Here is a 17,997-nt window from a genome sequence, read left to right as displayed (position 1 = left end):
TGGATTTATTTACGTGACACTCATCTCTCCAAATTTTATTTTTTAAAAAAAACAAAAACAAAATTTAATTATTGATTTGTCAGTTTGATTTTTTATTTGTAAAACAAATCGTACTTCACCTTTTTGCTTTTAGAACTCCGCCAATCATATTCCGACATGTAGCCTCCTCAACTTACCCACGCGTTCTAGTTACCGCCACCAGTCAGTAGTTGTGAAGCAGCTGCCAGTGACCTCTCCGTTAAAGGTTACGTGGCGTTCAGCAATTCGCTAGGAATCATGGTTATATTTAATAACAGCAACAGCAGAAAAAAGATAACCGTTGGGGCTGAGTATTCGATTTTATTTGTTATGAAATCAAATTCGTCATTACTGTTAGAATTAAGTATTCAATTAAAATCGAATTAAATTGAATTAAATTAATTAAAATCAAACTGAACTAAATTAAATTTTTTTAATTAATCAAATCAATTAAATTTTTAAATAAAAATAAATAAATTAAACCGATAAAATATCGATTAATTTAATTTTTAATTAAATTAACTGAAATAATCAAAATTTTTAAATATTATAAAAATTTTACTAATTAATTAGGGATTTATAAGTTTACTTATATACGAATTTATAAATTATTTTTTTATTTTGATTATTTTAGTTTATTCGATTTATTCAATTTAATTGAATAAAAAATTTTATAACTAAAATCGAACTGAATTAATCAATTTTTTTAAAAAAATTATTAAAATTTTAAAATAATCGAACTAAATTTTTAAATTCGATCGATTTATCCGGTTTAATTGAATTTTTATTCACTCCTAATTGCCGCTAATAGCATTTGGCTAGGCTATAGAGTTTAAATGTTGGCTAATGTATTTACATAAACATTTATGATAAAACTTATGTTGTATTTTTTAGACAAAAAATAGCATAATTTCACAATAATACAAAATCAAATAACATATACAATTATAAGACAATATATCCCAAATATCTCGGATCTTGACATTTTCTAACACAATTTTTTCCAAATTTTTAAAATAACAAAACAAAATATTTTCATTTTTTATAGGATCTGAGTTCGCATAAAGAGGGAGATATTTCGCAGGGCATTAAAATAGGCGTCCTTTTCTCGCACAAAAGAATTTTTTAAAAAAATATCAAAAATATCTTTTTCTGCCCTTTTCTAAAAAATATCTATAATATCCGAAAAGAATGTACGTTAAAGTTACCGCTCCCCGCAGCCCATCACAGCGAGAGAGAACAGGGCGGTGAGTCTCACCGCTGCCACAAGCGTGCCTCGCCTGAGCGGCGCCGTGTCGTGTACTGGACTCGCCCTCTTCGCATTCCTCTATATAAAGCCCCTGCCATCGTCTTCTTGCTCCGCACTTTTCTTCTTCTTCGCCTCAGCGAAGCCTCCTCGTGCCTCGAATCTTTTTCGTCAATCCCTAATCGTCCTCCTCTTGATCCCGTTTCTTTCCTGATTATGGCAGAGTAATCTTGGAGGAGCAAGACGCAACGATGAGAAATAGAGCGGAGGAGCACGATATCGAGAAGCTATTGGATGAGATTCCCCATCTTTGTCATCGCGGCGTCCTCTATGGACCCGGCGGTGGCGGTTTCCGCACGTCCGATGAGCTGCCGACTTCGGGCCTCCATTGCAATGGCGGCGGGTGTCTCTGGTCTGAGGGGGTTCCGAGCTCGTTGGCGGAGCGTTCGCTTCCGTTGTCGGGGTCGGGGACTGGCGGTATCTCCCTGTGCGAGAGTGATCGGACCCGGCGGCCCGCGGCCATCGACGCGACGTTGGAGGAGGCCCTCCTGCTCGAGAAGCTTCGCAATGTCCGTCTCGGCGCCGACCGAAACGGCCCCATCGATCGTTTCCTGCCCCAGACCAACCATCACCGAGTCGGTCCTTCGTTTGGGGATTCTTTGGTAAATGAGAATGGGAACGCGCCTCTGCCTCAAATCCCGCAGCGTTATCCTGGCGTTGTAGACTTGTTCGGGAATCCCTCTTTTCGAACAACAGAGTTGAAAATTGGTCAAGTTTCGCGACCAAATTCCCCTTTCTGGGGAAACGATTCTGGCAATTTTACTCACTCTGGTAATGGGCCTTATCCAATATCTGATATGTTGTTTCACTCACAGATGATTAGAGGAGAACCTTGCTTGGTTTCTGGCGATCGACCAGTGACAATGGCACCGAAGATCTCTAAGGGAGGGCTTCATTCCCCAAGGAACCAAAGGAATGTTCAGGGAACCATCACAAAGTGTCTGAGCTTTATGAGTGCCAAAGAACAAATATATTGCTTTGCCAAAGACCAGCACGGATGCCGGTTATTGCAGCAGTTGCTTGATGAAGGAAAGCATCAGGTTAATAAAATTTTCAACGGCATCATTGAACGTGCAGTCGATCTCATGGTCGATCCCTTCGGAAACTATCTCATACAGAAACTACTCGGAAAATGCAGTGAAGAACAGATGATGGCGATCCTGCTCGTGCTTAGCAAAGATCCTGCTAACCTTGTAGCAATCTCCCTCAACATTCATGGGTGAGTAGTACCTTTCTGTTTGCCTTCTCTTAGAATTCATGCTAACAATCTGACTAAGAGTATTGAATTTATTTCTCAGAACAAGGGCAGTGCAGAAATTAATAGAGACAGTGAAAACTAAGCAACATATTTCGTTGGTTATATCAACCCTTAGACTTGGGTTTCTGGATCTCATTAAGGACTTAAATGGCAGTCATGTCCTTCAACGTTGCTTGGAGAGTTTCACAACTGAAGACAATCAGGTAGCAAAATCTCCTAATTGAGGAAAACATTTCTGTTCTGATCAGTACTTACAATAACATTTCATATCTCACCTTAAGGGGCTAGATAATTCTGTCTCATGGTTTTGTTATTTTCTTTTGAAGTATTAGTTTTGAATTCTTTCATTTTCTATTCTTTACTTCCATTTTTTATTCTTTAGTTTCATATAGTTTTAGATTCCAGTGTCACTTAGAATACACAGTTTTGACTTAAATCTTTGTTGAATTTTCTCATAATTGAATATACTAGATTCTTAGTTCTTGGTATTGACACGTTAGGACTGTAAAATAAGAAAGAGGAATGGAGAATAGTTCTTCATTATGTTGGTGTTCATACATAATATATTAATTTATAGAGATTCTGATTTAATATAGAAAGAAATGCACATATAATAGTGTGTTAAATGGTATTATTGTGGGCTAGAAAAATATTTAGGGCATTTATAGAAATAATTCAAGCCAAATCAAAACCTAAATAGAACAGCAATGGAAAATTATACATAATCTCTTTGCCACCTTTCTCAAATTGCCATAGAAATAACTGGCAATGATTATCTATAGGATGCTATTAACTAAATAAAGAATAGTTCTTTCTTCATTATGTTAAAGTTTCATACATGATACACCTTGTTATAGAGTGTGATACAAGGAAGAAAGAATGAAATTTGTTGTAATATGTTAGCAAGAAAATATTAGAGGTGAATTGGGAAATAGTTCTGAAATTGTGCAAAATGGCCCAATTTCTTTTACCTTTTTCCTTCTTTTCTTATGCATATAATGATTTGTGGTGGCAGTTCATTTTCGACGGCGCTGTAACGTACTGTGTCGAGATTGCTACTCATCGACATGGATGTTGTGTGCTACAAAAATGTATACGAGAGTTCACCGGCAAACATCAGGAAAAATTGGTCGCGGTGATCGCTGCTAATGGCTTTAAACTTGCTCAAGATCCCTACGGGTATCCATTTCTTTTTGCTTCTTCTGCATTTAGATTCAGTTTTATGCCAAGATTCACTTATCTTGCCCCTTGTATTTCAGAAACTATGTAGTCCAGGCGATTCTTGATTTGGAGATGCCCTTTGCGAATGCTATTCTGGCATCTCAATTTCAAGGGAAATACGTCGAACTTTCCACGCAGAAGTTCAGCAGCAATGTGGTGGAGAGATGCTTCTTGCACTTTGGCAAAGACTTTCCGGCCACCATTATAAGTGAATTCCTTGCTGTTCCTCACTTCGGCCAGTTCCTGCAGCACCCGTATGCCAACTATCCGATCCAACGAGCTCTCGAATATTCAAAGGTAGTTAGAAACTTGTCGAACAAAACAAGAATTCTTCCTTGCTCTTCTTTTCTCACGCAGGCATTCTCTCTTTCTGTTACAGGGCCAGCCTCGAATCGCACTAGAGAAAGCCATTCGTCCTTTGGCAGCAACCCTGAAAACCAACCCTCACTGCAGGCAGGTATTCTCCAAACTGCTATCAAAGAAGTGAATCGCCTATTATTAATTTGTTGGTGCAATTATCTACAAACTAAACTAAATGGGTGACGGAGATGGAGAAATCGTCAGCACGCTGCTTGTCTACGGATTAAATGAGAGCTTTTTTGTTGTACGATAGATAACCCACAAACTAAATGTAACGTAGTATTTATCTTAACTTCTCCAGTCTTACGTTAGGTAGCGTCGAGAATAATTGAATTTCTTGTCTAGGTTTATCTTTAGCTAGCGTTCTGTTGTCGATATTATGTTCACCCACCCTGCAAATTTTGTTGTACATGGCAGAAAGTTAGGCAGTAAGAACAGCTTGAAAGTTTGTTTTTTTCCCTAGTTTCAGCGGGATTATCTGTGCGATCTGAATATTTACATCGATGTAATTGTTCTAGTCTAGTTTGTGGATGAACGAGCCATCCATGATTTTGAAGAATTCGGCTAAGAAAAAGATTCAAGAATCTTAAGAACTCAAATGAGAGATTAGAATGACGTCACAATGGACCTTGATGTGGCCATTCTGATGTCTAAGACTCTAAATTAGTTAGATATCCTCGAGATGGGAAAAATGATTGAAGAATTGGTGATTGTGTTTGTGTGTCTACCTATGCTTATGGGAACGGACTTCCTTTTATATTATTGTTTCTCTCCACGCTTTCTCCATTCATGCCTCTAGCAATTGCATTCTCTGTTTTCCCCATAGAACCTATATGATAGTACTAGGACGGTCGAGTTAACTGCCCTAGAATCGAGTCAGATGTGAAAAAGATGAGTGCCTAAGTTACTCAGTCAGGCACAAACAGTTGGGGGTGGATGTGCTGGCTGAGGAGTCAAAATTATTTGAGAATCCTAAGACTAAGGGCATAAACATCTTTAGCATAAATATCTTTTCAGAGTGAGACTATCGGCTCAAGTTATACTTCCCGAGTGAGGTTGTCAGCTCCGACTATGCTTCTCGATTGAGATTATCAGCTCAAGCTATGTTTCTCTAATTGATTCGATCCGGGTCTAAGTCTCTCGGGCTTGACGGACTGAGTAAGCTCGATTTAACTCGAGCTCCCTTTTGAAAGGGCTTGATTCCCACTAAAACATATTTGACTTTGACTTGTAGCCCAACCTAACTTGACTCCACTAGGGCATCCACATCAGATAATGATAATTGGTTCCCATGAAGAACCCATGTGCCGCCCAACTGCACCACACCACACCACATGCAAATCTAGAATTTTAACACGTATCCCATTATTTCTTTTCGATTAAGTAAATAAAAACCAAACCAATAATTTGGTTGCGTTCCTCCCCACCCCCACCGAATCCCACTAGCGACGCCCACGAGTTGTTTCATCCGCCCGATCGCCATCCGACGGCCACCGTTGGTTAAAGATACCAAACCGTTTTCCTTTTTTTCTTTTAAAGAAATTTAAAAAAACCAGTAATTGACATGAAAAATCTTTACCTGCACACGCTTTCGGTCCGACGGCTGGCGGGGACTCTCGCGCTGAGCTGTAGCGGTTCGAAAAAGGAAAGAAACGGTTTCTCTTTCCTTAATTTCCTGCGCTTCGCCGTGGCTATATAAATCTTCCCTTCCCGCTGCGAACCCTAGTCCCGATCGCCACTCTCGCTGCCCGATCTATTTCGCCGTCGATCTCGCGGCGGTCGCCATGGCCTCCGCCTTCGCCGTCCTTCGCTTCGCCCTGATGGCACTCCTCGCCGCGGCGTGCGCCGCCCAGGGCCCCAGCCCCGCTCCCACCCGGCCCCCGGCCGCGGCACCGGCGAGGCCGCCGACCGTCGCCCCTGTCTCCCCTCCCCCGTCCCCGTCTCCTCCGTCCGCGGCCCCGGCGCGATCGCCCTCCTCCGAGCCTCCGGCCGCGGCTCCAGTCTCCTCCCCTCCCGCCCCTCCTCCGTCGCACTCCGAAGGGCCCTCCTCCACCGCCGCCCCGCCCGCCGGGATCCCCGAGCCCCCCAGCTCACCTCCGGGCAACGGCGCCGCCTCGGCTGCCGTCAGCTGGATCTCCGTGGCTGGCGCGATGTGGATCGCCGCCGCGGCGCTCTAGATCCGGTTAGATCTGCGTCTGCGTCCCAATTTCTACATTGATTCCTTAGCTTAAACTCGCGCTTTATAATTAATTAGCTGCTATTAATTTCGATCGTTGTCTTTGTAATTTTCTTACCTTTTTGGACGTGCGATAGAGACTTGTTTCTTAATTGCGAATCTCCATGTCAGTTCACCTTTTGTTCTTGATCTTACGATTTCCTCCCTTGTTTCTCTTGAGCTTTGAATGGTAAACTCGGAAATTTGAATCTAGATAGGGGCGCTCGTCGTCGTCGTCGTCGTCGTAGCCTCGGTTCAGTGAAGTGGAAGCCAGCTGTGATACTTGATGCCCGTTCGACGTCGCCGGGAATCGACGTCATGCCGGGTCATGCGATGACATCATCGCGTCGGGATCGGCTTAAGTTATTTATAATGGTAGATTTTAAGAAAGAATGATATAACACCAAAATTTATATTAAAAAAATATTATATTATTTAACATCACATCCTAGGATGAGGCAACAAATTTCTTAATTTCATAACAAAGATGTAGATTGTTAGCAAGGGAGCACAAAATGAATTCAATAAATTTTAAAATTGGTCCTTTCATAATTTGTTTATAACTTATTTTATCAAATGAATATATGACTTTAATTTGGACTAAACGGATTACGAGTTGAAATTTTAAATTTATTTATTATTTATTTGAGAAGCTATTTTTTTTAAAAAAAGTATTTCCTATAAAAAAATAAATGTTTTTTTTTCAAATAAAATGAACAAACAAGCCGTTTCAACTAATTTATCCAAAATTTTTGATAACACACTTCGTCCCCCTGCCAAGGACATTTTAAATGCTTAAACGAAGACTCGAATTTATAAAAGAACACCCACAGTCTGAGGCGACAAGTTCCTGAGCATGTACCGAGCATGGCAGAATTCTTTAAAGCATTTCTTTCAACCTCAAGTAGTAGGCGAGAATAGCCAGTAGGATCACCAGCAGCAAAACCCAGGCGTTGAATCCTGCCGTCATTGTATTTACAGTTAATAAATGACTTCAAAATAAAATTCCGAAGAAAATAAGAAATAAAGAAAAAAAAAAAGTGTGCTTACCACTCCCTTTTTGCCTTTCGATCACTGTAACACGCGCATTTGAGTCGAAAGATGCTGAGACCAATGCCCTGCACACGAGGGAACTAGTGACTCGAGAATTTATCTACTCAGCATTTAGCAGAACTACCTCTGCGCTTATTGTAACTATAGGTTTGACACAAAGTTTCAGTAGCATGAGGAGCAAGTTCCTCACATTTTGATTGTTTGCACTAGCTTACTTGTGTAAATTGTTATCTTCATCCCCAGATTTAGCCAACTTGACCCACTTAAAAAAATCAGGCCAGACCACTCTGCTTCCTTCGCTAAGACTCTTCTAATGACCTAATGAGCCCTAAGCTTCTATTTCAATTTGGGGGAAAGAGGGACCGGATCGTGGTGCGCAGAGATAATTCAGCTAAAACAGGGACTTGAGCAGTAGTGCTGCTCTACTTTCTTACAGGCCAGAAATTTAGAACAGAGAGAGATTTAGTGACCTTGAATCTTGTGAGAAAGCCAAGGCGGTGACAGCTCCAAGGTGTGCCTTTTTAACAGTTAGTTGTGCCTGCAAGTCAGAGGATCTTAAGATGGTAACATCCCCATCCAGGTTCCCACTGCAAGATGAGTGAAAAATTATCATAGCTACCTATTTTAACGAGAGAAAAAATTAGTGTGATTTCATGCTAAGTTGACAATTATAAGTAATGAGATTAACAGATTGTCAGTAAGCATAGGCACTATTGGAAAATCTCACATAAAATGCAGAAGAAAAAAACAAGTATAAGATGCTCAACCAACATAAGATTAGTCGATTCAAGGCATTAACAAACAGTGAAAAGATGCTACTAGCATAATTATCCTCGCAAATGTAGGAGAGCTTTAGTCACTTACATGGCGAGGTGTTTGCCATCCATTGACACATTAAATGCTGAAATAGGCTCACGGGCAACTTTCTTTGTGCCAATTCTCTTCCAGGAAAGGGAATGCCAAGAAATAATCTTTGCTTGGTTACCTACAGAGAAACATCCAAGTTAGTTTAAATCCTAAAATCTTAGGAACAACAGTGACGTGAACATGAGAAACAGAAATATAACAGCACCATTCATGGCGGTCACGTATAAGACTTCGTTATCGGCCATAATCCGGGAAAACCTACAGAAACCAAAATGTTCACCCTGGAAACAAGTATTTTGGAGTCATAGTTATAAGGGAAGTTCAGACTCCGCAATAAATAATCAATTAAGAAGCTTCTTACACTTTCTCTTGCCAGACTGGCGATAACAGTTGATGATGTCAAATCCCAAACTCTGCACGGGCCACTACTGCCCAGTGATACCAGAAACTTACCATTGGAACTGCAGAGTATTTTTGAAAATTTTATTTAATAAAAAAGAGTAATTAGAAATCAAATGCTATTGACTTAATTAGAGTGTAACAAGCTATCCACCCACCTAAAGTCCAGATCCTTCACAGTCGTGTGAGCATCACTTTGATCAAGAATATTCTCCATACTTGGCCACTTGAAGACTCTTAGATGTCCATCCTGCAAGCAGCGAGAACACAAATTAAAACAAGTTGTTTGGACAAAACAATATGAATAGAGAAAGCAAGTTAATTTAAGGAATCAAGATCAAAGTGTGCCAGCTTTACTAAATAAATAGATAGGGATCAAACTATAGCACATGTTTAAGTAGCAAAATTTAGAAATTGAATATAAAAAGAAAAAGTGTGATGCAGCACGAGGAACAATAATCCCACATGGAGAACTACATAAAAGGACTCTATTTAACTTGGAATAAATCTCCTATTTCTAAACAAGATATCAACATAAAAAAGGATCTAACAACATAAAAATTTACAAAGCTTAACTTTCAAAAGTTAAATTCCTAATTGCATTGGCTATACCAAGAAAATTGGACGATACAACAAATTATTGGCATCTTTCTTTAACCAATTTCCAAGTGTAGGGAACAATTGCTTCACCAACTCTAATTAGCATGCTTTCTTAGTTATCTTTCCTTGATCATCCCTTTCAATGAGTGAGATAGTATTGTATCATCTTTCTCCTTCTAGTTCTTAGAGAACTAAATGTTAACTTCGTTAGCATCTTTCTTTTCACTAGTCTCTCCCAATAAATAAGAAAATGTTGGAATCAATCACAGAGTAAGGATGGTGTCTGCATCTCATGTATCTCTTTTTTAGCCATGAGTTTTCAAATATAATGCAAAGGATAAAACACTGACACCAATACTGAAGAAGTGTGACCTACATATTCAAGAATGCACATTGAATTTCCAGTGATAGACCCATAATCAAAAAAGTTTTGTGAGTGTTCTAGAAGAAATGAACCAAAACATAAGGCATAATTAGGATAGTGATTGCATGCAATCTACCTAATGCTAGATGCAGAGGTGGATACAAGCATCAGAAGTTGTCATATAATAAAAAAACGACTATTATCTCTCCACTTCCTCCTTCCATAGCCAAAGCTCAAAGAAGGAAAAGATAAGAAACTACTATGAGAATGTAGTCAGAAATCCATAACAAGGTCATATGCAAAGATAATAGATCTCATCACATGAACAATGGGTTAATTAATGTGAAGGAAATATGACCTTTAAAAGGAGTGAGAAGCCTTACCACAATAATTAACATAACAGTAATATATGGGGCCAAATATAATGAGTTGATGTGGATATGAATACATGATATCGTATAGGCATATTGATGCATGTCGAACTGAAAATCAGGGTGTGACAGACCCAGCACAGCAAATCCTAGACATGTATCCAAAGTCACACGAGTGGATAAACAATGAAATTACTATATTATGTTATTTCATTCCATATATATAAGAAGAGACAACTAGACAAGATATATAGTGAAACTTTATTCCCTTGGAACAAGGACATTTTTGCAATGGAATCATCGTGACACCTACTTTTCTCATCTCTTTTTTCCTAATCAATTTTATATTTGTAAACTTAATATATTTTAATGGTGTCGTCAAATGCTAACAAGTGATATGAAATCACAATCATCATCATGGCCTTTATCATTCTATTTGGAGAATGGAATCCTATCCATTTAGTTGTCTATATATAAAGATTTATGAGCAAGCAGTAAGTAACAAAAATAAAAGTCTATAGTTTAAGTGCTAAAATAAATACATTGTAGAATATAACATCAAATGTGTAACGTGTTGCTACAATGTAAATAGCTAACAAGATGAATTAACTAATATAAACAAATAAACATATAAAAATTTATCTACCTCAGCACCGGTAGCAAGTATAGAACCGTCAAAATTGAAGGCCAATGCTAATTGCTGTCCAACATCTTCTAGTTGCACTAATTTCTTTGCTGAAGATTTCAAGTTTAGTTTATTTGATTCTTTTTTTTCTGGAATATCCCACTCAAACCATCTAAAAGAAAAGGTAAAATATTTATAATAATGGTTATAACTGATGAGTCAAATCATTCAGCATAAAGAAACACTTGCCAAACTTCATGTCAAACAAAAGCAAACCAGTGTACTGGATTCACAACCACAGGCAAATTGAAAGATCAAATTCTAAATATTGAAAACACACGTAAAGTTTGTACACATAAACATCTCAAAGAAACAGCTTGCTAAGTAAAAATTAAACAGTTCAAAGGTATTAGAAAAAGGAAGCGAAAATACAGTGCATATAAAATTCTAGTTCAACTTGTTACAGTCAATTACATGACAGGTACTAAATCAAAATAATAAAAGCTTCATTCTCAGAGCATGTTTATTTACAATTAATTCAAAGTGCGACACTAGAAGGAACATCCTTTTTTCAGATATCCAAATATTCTATTTGGCAAAACATGGTGAAATTGTGATTGCTATGTGTTCGTGGTCAAATTAGAGCATAATAACATGGATTAAATTACAGAGTCATTATAAGTTCAAAAAATCAAAACATATATATATATATATAACGGAAGAAACAATAAGCCTAAATTCCGTAGAGAAATTTGAGCCTAGAATCCCTAGACAATTTTGCTTTATAGATTTCATACAAACATGTAAAAAAATTGTCAGAAAATTATATGGCAATGAATTGACAAAACAAGTTTCAATTCATTATCAGTCACGGGATTAACAAGCACAGAATTGTCAAAAAAAAAAAACAAAACAAAGGGAGGATCTGAAGGACAGAGGCTACAAACCTGCAACTCTTCGTAAACGAGCAGACCACACCGTCTCCTCCAGGATGCACGGCCATCCTATAAGGCGCATCCATATCAGTTCCCAATCTGCATACCTACACACATCACGATTTGAGCTTTTAGAAAACCCACAGAAACGGCGCTCACATGGAACCCAGATAAATCAGCACATAAATATGAAATCAAATGGCGCTAAAGAGGGTTTTTACAGGCGTCTCTGAGAGGGATCGCGAGGCGAGGTCGAACTCGGCGACGAGAAGGACATTGGGAACCCCGCTCCGGCTGTCTCCGCCGCCTCCTCCGAGGGCAAACAAGATCCGGTTGGGATCGTGAGTTTGCGCCAAAGTAGCGGACCTTCCTCCTTGACCTTCTTTCTCCTCCCCTTCTGCTGGGGCGTCTCCCTCGGTCGTCGCCTCAGCCGACGCCGCGGCGGAAGTCGAGATGCGGTCGAGGGGAACCCAAGAGGCGCAGAAGATGGGGAAGCCGTAGGTCTTGGAGCAAGGCGGGATCTCACGCTGTCGCCCCCTCGCCATGGTTGCCGCTGCCTCCTCCGAGCTTTGGATCTACGGCGACTCGTTGATTTATTGGGCCAGGAATCAATTCCTCTTACATTAAATTTAAGAGTGCATCTTGATAATCAGCTACTGCTTATTGAGTAATCACATAATTAAAATTATAAATATAAAATATAATTTAATATTATTTAATTTAATTTATTTATTTAAAAAAATAGAATATAATCAATTTAATATTTATTATATTATTTTTAATTTAATTTATTTTTAAAATAAATTAAATTAATAATATTAATGATGATAATAAATTGATAATATATATAAAAATAAATATAATTTATTTATAATTTTTTAAATTTAAAATAAATTTATATATTTTTAATAAAATAATTTATTAAAATAATTAATTAAATTAATAAATATAATTCATTAATTTTATTTTTAAAATTTAAAATATATATTTTAATAAAATAATATTTTAAAAAAATAATTATTTTAATAATAATAATTTATTTTAAATTAATAAATATAATTTATTAATTAATTTTATAAAATTTAAAATAAATTTATATATTTAATAAAATAATTATTTTAAGAAATAATAAATAAATTATCTTCCTTTAATTTATAAATATTTAAATTAAAATTTATTAAATTAATTAACTCAATTTCAATTAAGTTTTATTATAAAATTTAATTAATTTATTTTTAAAATCAAAAGATAATCATAAAAAAAATTCGTTAATCTTCAAAATCTTAAAAAATCTTAAACTGCTAAAATAATCACATTTTTCTAATTATAACTGACGGTGATATTACATTATTTAAAAATTAATTAAAATCTGAATCAAATAAAATTATCATTGATGACCTTAAATAGATAACTAAAATTATTAATCATAATCTCCAATCAAACACCCTCTAATAATTATAAAATGAACCTGCATAAAAAAATAATCAAAATATAATCAAAACTCTTTAAAATGATGAAATATATAATATATTTGTAAAAAAAAACAAAAACAGACTTATTTGTTAAAAGTTCTCTTAACCCTATTCCTCCGTTGGAACAGACTTCTTCTATAAGCTTGCCCTTGCCTTTTATCTCTTCCACACGAAGTCCATCTTAGCGGTGTAAAACGGGCTTTAGAGATGTAAAATGGACTAGGCCGCCTGTGCTTCGCTTGGCATGGCCCCTTATTGGGCAAGGGCGGCCCGACCCGATCGTAGGCGACTAAGTTTAAGCTCATGTTGGGCGACTCACTTGGAGTCACAAGCTCGACCAACTCGACACTGCTAAGAAAGCAGACTGATTAGGTCTGATCATGCCCAACCTAGTTCACCGTTTTGATGTGTCTAGTCGACTTTGGACCCGTTGTCTCTACGATTGTGGTGCAATGATAAAACATTTAAGAAAACAAATAAGAAAACCAGGATAATAGATTTGTTAAACCTTGTAAACTTCATCATCATAGTTTGGTCGATTAAAAATCCATCAGTCCTGTACCTTGCCGTTTCTTTATTTTAAGTTGGAGAAGGTAAACTTGTCGAGATGACAGACATATTTTGTCAGTGGAGAGAATTGTATTCTTTCGGCCATTGAATTGGGCAGCCAACTAATGAAGATTTTGAAGGACAAATTGTTTGATGGCATCATGCTAGTTGTCATTACGTCTTCACGTTGAACTCCAGGACAAGGACACCAATTGTTGAATGGGTCAGCTCATGCCTACCATTCAAAACAGAGGCTCCAAGACTGATAATTACTTGAGACTAAACTGTGACAAAAAGACAAAAACAAAAAAAAGGCACACATGAATCGTGATTCATTGCAGGGGCGGCAAAAGCTGGCTATTGCTGATAATGAAATGCCTGAAAGCAACTCGCCACGCAATCAGCAAAGTTAAGAGATGTCATTGATGATCGACATGCTTTCTGTACAATATTAATCTCGATAAACCTTCCTGTGCAGTCAGTAACCATCACTGGATGGATGGTGTTTTAATGCTTACCCCTTGGTCTTATCATTTACTGTTTGCTCATATCATTCATTAGCTAAACGCTAGTTGCTCTGATTGATTGAGAAATGCTAACAACCCATAGACAATTATTTCAACTAAACATGTTTAGACTACTGTTAATATTCTAAGAAATAGAAAAGTATTCAACCATCTCCAGGATGTTCTGTTTTGGGACTATTAGAGATGTCAAATATGATAATATTCAATCAGCCTAGAAGATGCAGGAGAAGTTCATGTATGAATAATATTCAAATAGGAAAAATCTGAGATGTGTGATTGATGACTGATGATTTAGACTCTTGTTGGAACAAGAATGCAAGGAGGGCACTATATAAAAATGTGGCCAGTTAAGTCATGCTTTGAGGCAATCCTAAGACATTATCATCAAGGGTCAGTGTACCTTAATTGCGAGGTAGGGCGAAGTTCACAAGGAGGTTGGCCAGCCATTCTTCCTCCTCTGGTTTAATTAGGGCCAATGGTGGGTGAAACTACTTCCTCTCTTGGAGCCCTCTGTGTTCATGTAATGTCACAACTACTTGCCAAAGTCTTCTTTTACAAGCCAAGCAACGCACGTTGCCACTGTCTGCTGCCCCCTGCCAACGAGTTGCAGGTCCATGGAGTTGCCTTTAGGTTCGTGCATCAGTTTTCTTGTATTGGCTCCAACTGGCCATGTTATAGATCAGATCTCGTTCCCAGACAAAGAAAGCATTCAATAAATTCTTGCCTTTCCTTGACCTCTCTCCACTGGAGCCTATCTAATGACACCTTGCAGATTCCCATGCAAGCCATTAATATTCTGCACCACTGTTATTTCTTTCCTCCGAGATAAAAAATATATATAAAAGGTGAGAAGAGGAATGACCGTGGAGATACGGAGCATCTTTTCAGCTCCAAGATCTCAATTGGTGGGGTGGCACTGCGTACCGTGCACCTCGAGAAGGTTGAAAATTAAAAACTCTTGAGCTTCACGACTGCCTGCTCATGTTCACCACCAAATGCCTGTCAATCTCTCTCGAGGGACCTACCCAGAGACCTCCTTGGAGGCCATGGAAAGCGCAGATCTTGTCTCCATGGTACATCATCCAGCAACCTCCCTAAGAAAAAAAAAAAAGTGTGCCCACAAAAACTGTGTGAGATCACGACACGGCTACAATTTCAATATGAGTAAAGCATTTATTCTAGATGCCTTGTAGGCAGCAGTATTCCAACAAGATAAAGAGAAAAGCAATAATAAAAGACAAGTCAACTGATGTGCATGATCAACATCAAAGCAAGGTATAGGTTATCTAATCCACGCAGAGCCGAGGGGATTTGATAAGGTGGCCTCAACCCACCCCCTAGAAAAGCGGGAAGAAGAAGAAATCTTCTGCAAAGGACAACTTGGGTCATCTCAGCCACCTCTCTACCTGCCCATCCATCTTTTCTCACTAGTTCCTACTTTATTCGGTCGGTGGATAGTAATAGTACTAGGTAAATGCCGCCCGATGAAAGATCAATGTCCCTCCTTGTCTTTGTCGACCAAGCCAAGAAGGCATTAGGCGACAGAAGTTTTAATGCAGTATAACAACAAGAAGAAGGAAACAAATACGAGTGAGCAGGTGTGATGCATTGGTTGGTTTAGATGTGAATCATGAGTGCCAATTGACTCAATCTTTCGCCATTTACATAAGCATTTGCAAGCAGGATAAGGACTGAAATGTCCATAATCAAACAAATCTTGAGAGAAACATGGAATTAAATACTGACCCAGCGTGCGAATCTCTCTCGGTTGGTGCAATTATGGTGCTAGCTGCTGCAGGTCAGTCATCTCAACTTCGCCACCACGCCCTTGCCTTTCTTCGCCATAGCCATAATGGCAGTTCCAAACTGCACGCTTTCCCGCCCGGTGAGCCCCTGAGCAAGTTTCTCAATCCATTCGATAAATAATACACATAATGAAGCTCACAACAACAAAAAAGGATCGTTTTTGGGGTTCCTTCCTCGGCAGGGAAGTCGATATTTCAGCAAAATGATTAGAAAACATTACAAAATTCACGATACTTTATCCAAAGAGCCGGATGGCGGAAAGGCAAGGAAACTTGGAAGCAGAGGATATGAACAAATAACATGCAAGAACAGGCGCGGGAAGAAACTGCCAAAACAAACAACAAAGAAACCCGCAACGGCACTGCGGCAGCAACCGCAGACGCGCGCGGCGGTTCATCGGCACACGAAGACTTCGAGGAAGTTGTTCATGGTGACGCCGCACACCGGACACGCGACAGCGTGGGATGCGCAGAGGTCGCAGAGGCACAGGTGGCGGCACGGCAGCAAGAGGATGGAGATGTTCCTCACGCCACACGTCTTGCACAATTTCGCCCTCCCGGCGTCGGCGGCCGGTGCAGCGGCGGAACTGTCCTCTTCGTAGCAGCAGGAATGTGCGTCGTCGGGCTGGAGCGTGACCTTGCGATCGCTAAGGTCGCCTTGGTGCAGGGCTTGTTCCAGGTTCAATTGGAGGCTCTTGGCGACGGCTTCGTTGTTCTTGGCCATGTTGAACCAGAACTGGTTCTCATCGCTCATTTGTCGCACCTTCTCCTCCAACTCTGCATTGCGGCGGATTGCCCTCTGCAAGTCGGCTTCCTTCTCCATCAATCGCATTGTCGCTTGCTGCCGTAACACCGAGAGAACAGACCGCGAATGTCTATTGAACATCTCCAGCAATCCGCCCTGCATCCTCTCGTTCTGCAACCGACCGAAGTTAATAATCAGCACAACGTAGACTTCAATAATCAAGCGAAACACGTAAACGAGAGAAAAAAAAGGTGCCAAAGATACCTGAAGACGGACAAAAGCATCGATTTCCTGACTCTGTTGATAAAGAACAGAGATGAGATCGCGAGTAGAAGACGAGACGGGTGGTAAAGTTGAAGCTTGGCGCCCACTGGTTGAAGGTGTGCCGGTCTCCGGCAATCGACTCTGTGGAAGAATCCCGGGGACCGCTCCAGTAACCTTCACCGAGTCGGTAGCTGCGCCGGGGAAAGGCAAAACCGGCGAAGTTGCTGGATGATTCCGGCCAGGCAAAACGACACACTTCGCCGGTCCCAAATCCCTGTAAACCGAGCCATTGCAGGCTAGATCGCTCTGCCATTCACCGAGCATCCTTGGGTCGGTCGAGACTTCCTGCGGAGATTCCTGCTGCTTTCCTGCATCATCATCATCCATAAACTCTAGATCAAACAATCGCCGGCGCAACCCAACAATTCAACCATCGCAAGCGTTCACTCACCGATGCCTAGATTTACCCCGAGCCGCAGAAGATTCCCAGGGCCTTGTTGCGACATCTGGAGCTCATCCACCGCCCCCAAAACACCAAAAACGGATCGATCGGCAACAGGTCCACACAACTCCGTAGATCTAAAATCGAAACCATAAAAAACTCCCAAACCACAAAATCCATTCAACGGAGCCAAAGCGGCGCAGAAACGACGACAACTCACCGACCACCGAAATCGTAGAACCCCACGGCGTTCACCGCCATCGCCGCCCGATGCAAAACCCTTCCCGTCCACGCGAGAAACAGAGCGCTCGAGAAGATTCTGGACTTCCCACTCAACCCGTTCCCCTTCTCTCCGCCCTCTATATATAGACACACACATCCCGCGAAGGGAACACGAGAAGGAGGAGGTGGCCACGTGGGACAGATAAGACAAAAGGAAACAGTCTCTGCGTCGGAAATCAAACGCACGGAAAAAGTAATGGCTAATTTTTTCCTTCTTTCCTTTTAATAGGCCGGTTTACTTGGGTTCAGTAAACAAAAATCTGCAAACCGCAAGTCGCATAAGTTTACCATTTCCGTACGTGTCGGTTTTCCTTCCTTT

At 39.7% G+C, this 17,997-nt stretch overlaps 4 protein-coding genes across 4 annotated transcripts; 2 read left to right on the top strand and 2 right to left on the bottom strand.

Moving 5' to 3' along the window:
- Positions 1-1,515: 1,515 nt before the first annotated feature.
- LOC141821587 (putative pumilio homolog 8, chloroplastic) lies at positions 1,516-4,328 on the top strand. The gene is made up of 5 exons (XM_074708968.1): positions 1,516-2,543; positions 2,623-2,785; positions 3,598-3,761; positions 3,842-4,100; positions 4,183-4,328. The coding sequence occupies exons 1-5, from the start codon at positions 1,516-1,518 to the stop codon at positions 4,288-4,290; spliced, it is 1,722 nt and encodes a 573-aa protein (XP_074565069.1). The 3' UTR covers positions 4,291-4,328.
- A 1,540-nt stretch (positions 4,329-5,868) lies between these two features.
- On the top strand, positions 5,869-6,520 carry LOC141822517 (uncharacterized). Its single transcript, XM_074709962.1, has one exon. It carries the CDS (start codon positions 5,948-5,950, stop codon positions 6,338-6,340), a length of 393 nt encoding a protein of 130 aa, XP_074566063.1. The 5' UTR covers positions 5,869-5,947; the 3' UTR covers positions 6,341-6,520.
- Positions 6,521-7,086: 566 nt separating this feature from the next.
- On the bottom strand, positions 7,087-12,171 carry LOC141821769 (SEC12-like protein 2). The gene is made up of 10 exons (XM_074709128.1): positions 11,814-12,171; positions 11,605-11,699; positions 10,679-10,829; positions 8,856-8,947; positions 8,660-8,759; positions 8,504-8,579; positions 8,296-8,416; positions 7,902-8,018; positions 7,429-7,496; positions 7,087-7,338 (listed from the first exon to the last, which is right to left on the bottom strand). The coding sequence occupies exons 1-10, from the start codon at positions 12,135-12,137 to the stop codon at positions 7,259-7,261; spliced, it is 1,224 nt and encodes a 407-aa protein (XP_074565229.1). The 5' UTR covers positions 12,138-12,171; the 3' UTR covers positions 7,087-7,258.
- Positions 12,172-13,835: 1,664 nt separating this feature from the next.
- Positions 13,836-17,714, bottom strand: LOC141821770 (BOI-related E3 ubiquitin-protein ligase 1-like). Its single transcript, XM_074709130.1, has 7 exons — positions 17,617-17,714; positions 17,406-17,533; positions 16,955-17,322; positions 15,887-16,861; positions 15,065-15,234; positions 14,541-14,953; positions 13,836-13,897 (listed from the first exon to the last, which is right to left on the bottom strand). Exons 1-4 carry the CDS (start codon positions 17,655-17,657, stop codon positions 16,340-16,342), a joined length of 1,059 nt encoding a protein of 352 aa, XP_074565231.1. The 5' UTR covers positions 17,658-17,714; the 3' UTR covers positions 13,836-13,897; positions 14,541-14,953; positions 15,065-15,234; positions 15,887-16,339.
- Between the last annotated feature and the right edge of the window lie 283 nt (positions 17,715-17,997).

This window comes from Curcuma longa, chromosome 2, assembly GCF_044706935.1.
Source record: "Curcuma longa cultivar G26 ecotype Majalengka, Jawa Barat chromosome 2, ITB_CL_G26_1.1, whole genome shotgun sequence".
Classification (NCBI taxonomy): domain Eukaryota; kingdom Viridiplantae; phylum Streptophyta; class Magnoliopsida; order Zingiberales; family Zingiberaceae; genus Curcuma; species Curcuma longa.
This window is presented reverse-complemented; position numbering and strand designations above follow the sequence as displayed.

What these genes read in the sequence shown, in the direction of transcription:
- LOC141821587 (XM_074708968.1), top strand. Translation starts at nt 1,516, where the DNA reads ATGAGAAATAGAGCGGAGGAGCACGATATCGAGAAGCTATTGGATGAG. An exon ending in TCACAACTGAAGACAATCAG is followed by an intron (nt 2,786 to 3,597) that starts GTAGCAAAATCT and finishes TTGTGGTGGCAG; the next exon opens with TTCATTTTCGACGGCGCTGT. An exon ending in CTTGCTCAAGATCCCTACGG is followed by an intron (nt 3,762 to 3,841) that starts GTATCCATTTCT and finishes CTTGTATTTCAG; the next exon opens with AAACTATGTAGTCCAGGCGA.
- LOC141822517 (XM_074709962.1), top strand. Translation starts at nt 5,948, where the DNA reads ATGGCCTCCGCCTTCGCCGTCCTTCGCTTCGCCCTGATGGCACTCCTC.
- LOC141821769 (XM_074709128.1), bottom strand. Translation starts at nt 12,137, where the DNA reads ATGGCGAGGGGGCGACAGCGTGAGATCCCGCCTTGCTCCAAGACCTAC. An exon ending in GCTTTCTCACAAGATTCAAG is followed by an intron (nt 7,497 to 7,901) that starts GTCACTAAATCT and finishes CCTCGTGTGCAG; the next exon opens with GGCATTGGTCTCAGCATCTT. An exon ending in CGAAAGGCAAAAAGGGAGTG is followed by an intron (nt 7,339 to 7,428) that starts GTAAGCACACTT and finishes CAATGACGGCAG; the next exon opens with GATTCAACGCCTGGGTTTTG.
- LOC141821770 (XM_074709130.1), bottom strand. Translation starts at nt 17,657, where the DNA reads ATGGCGGTGAACGCCGTGGGGTTCTACGATTTCGGTGGTCG. An exon ending in CGGGGTAAATCTAGGCATCG is followed by an intron (nt 17,323 to 17,405) that starts GTGAGTGAACGC and finishes ATGATGATGCAG; the next exon opens with GAAAGCAGCAGGAATCTCCG. An exon ending in ATGCTTTTGTCCGTCTTCAG is followed by an intron (nt 16,862 to 16,954) that starts GTATCTTTGGCA and finishes GGTCGGTTGCAG; the next exon opens with AACGAGAGGATGCAGGGCGG.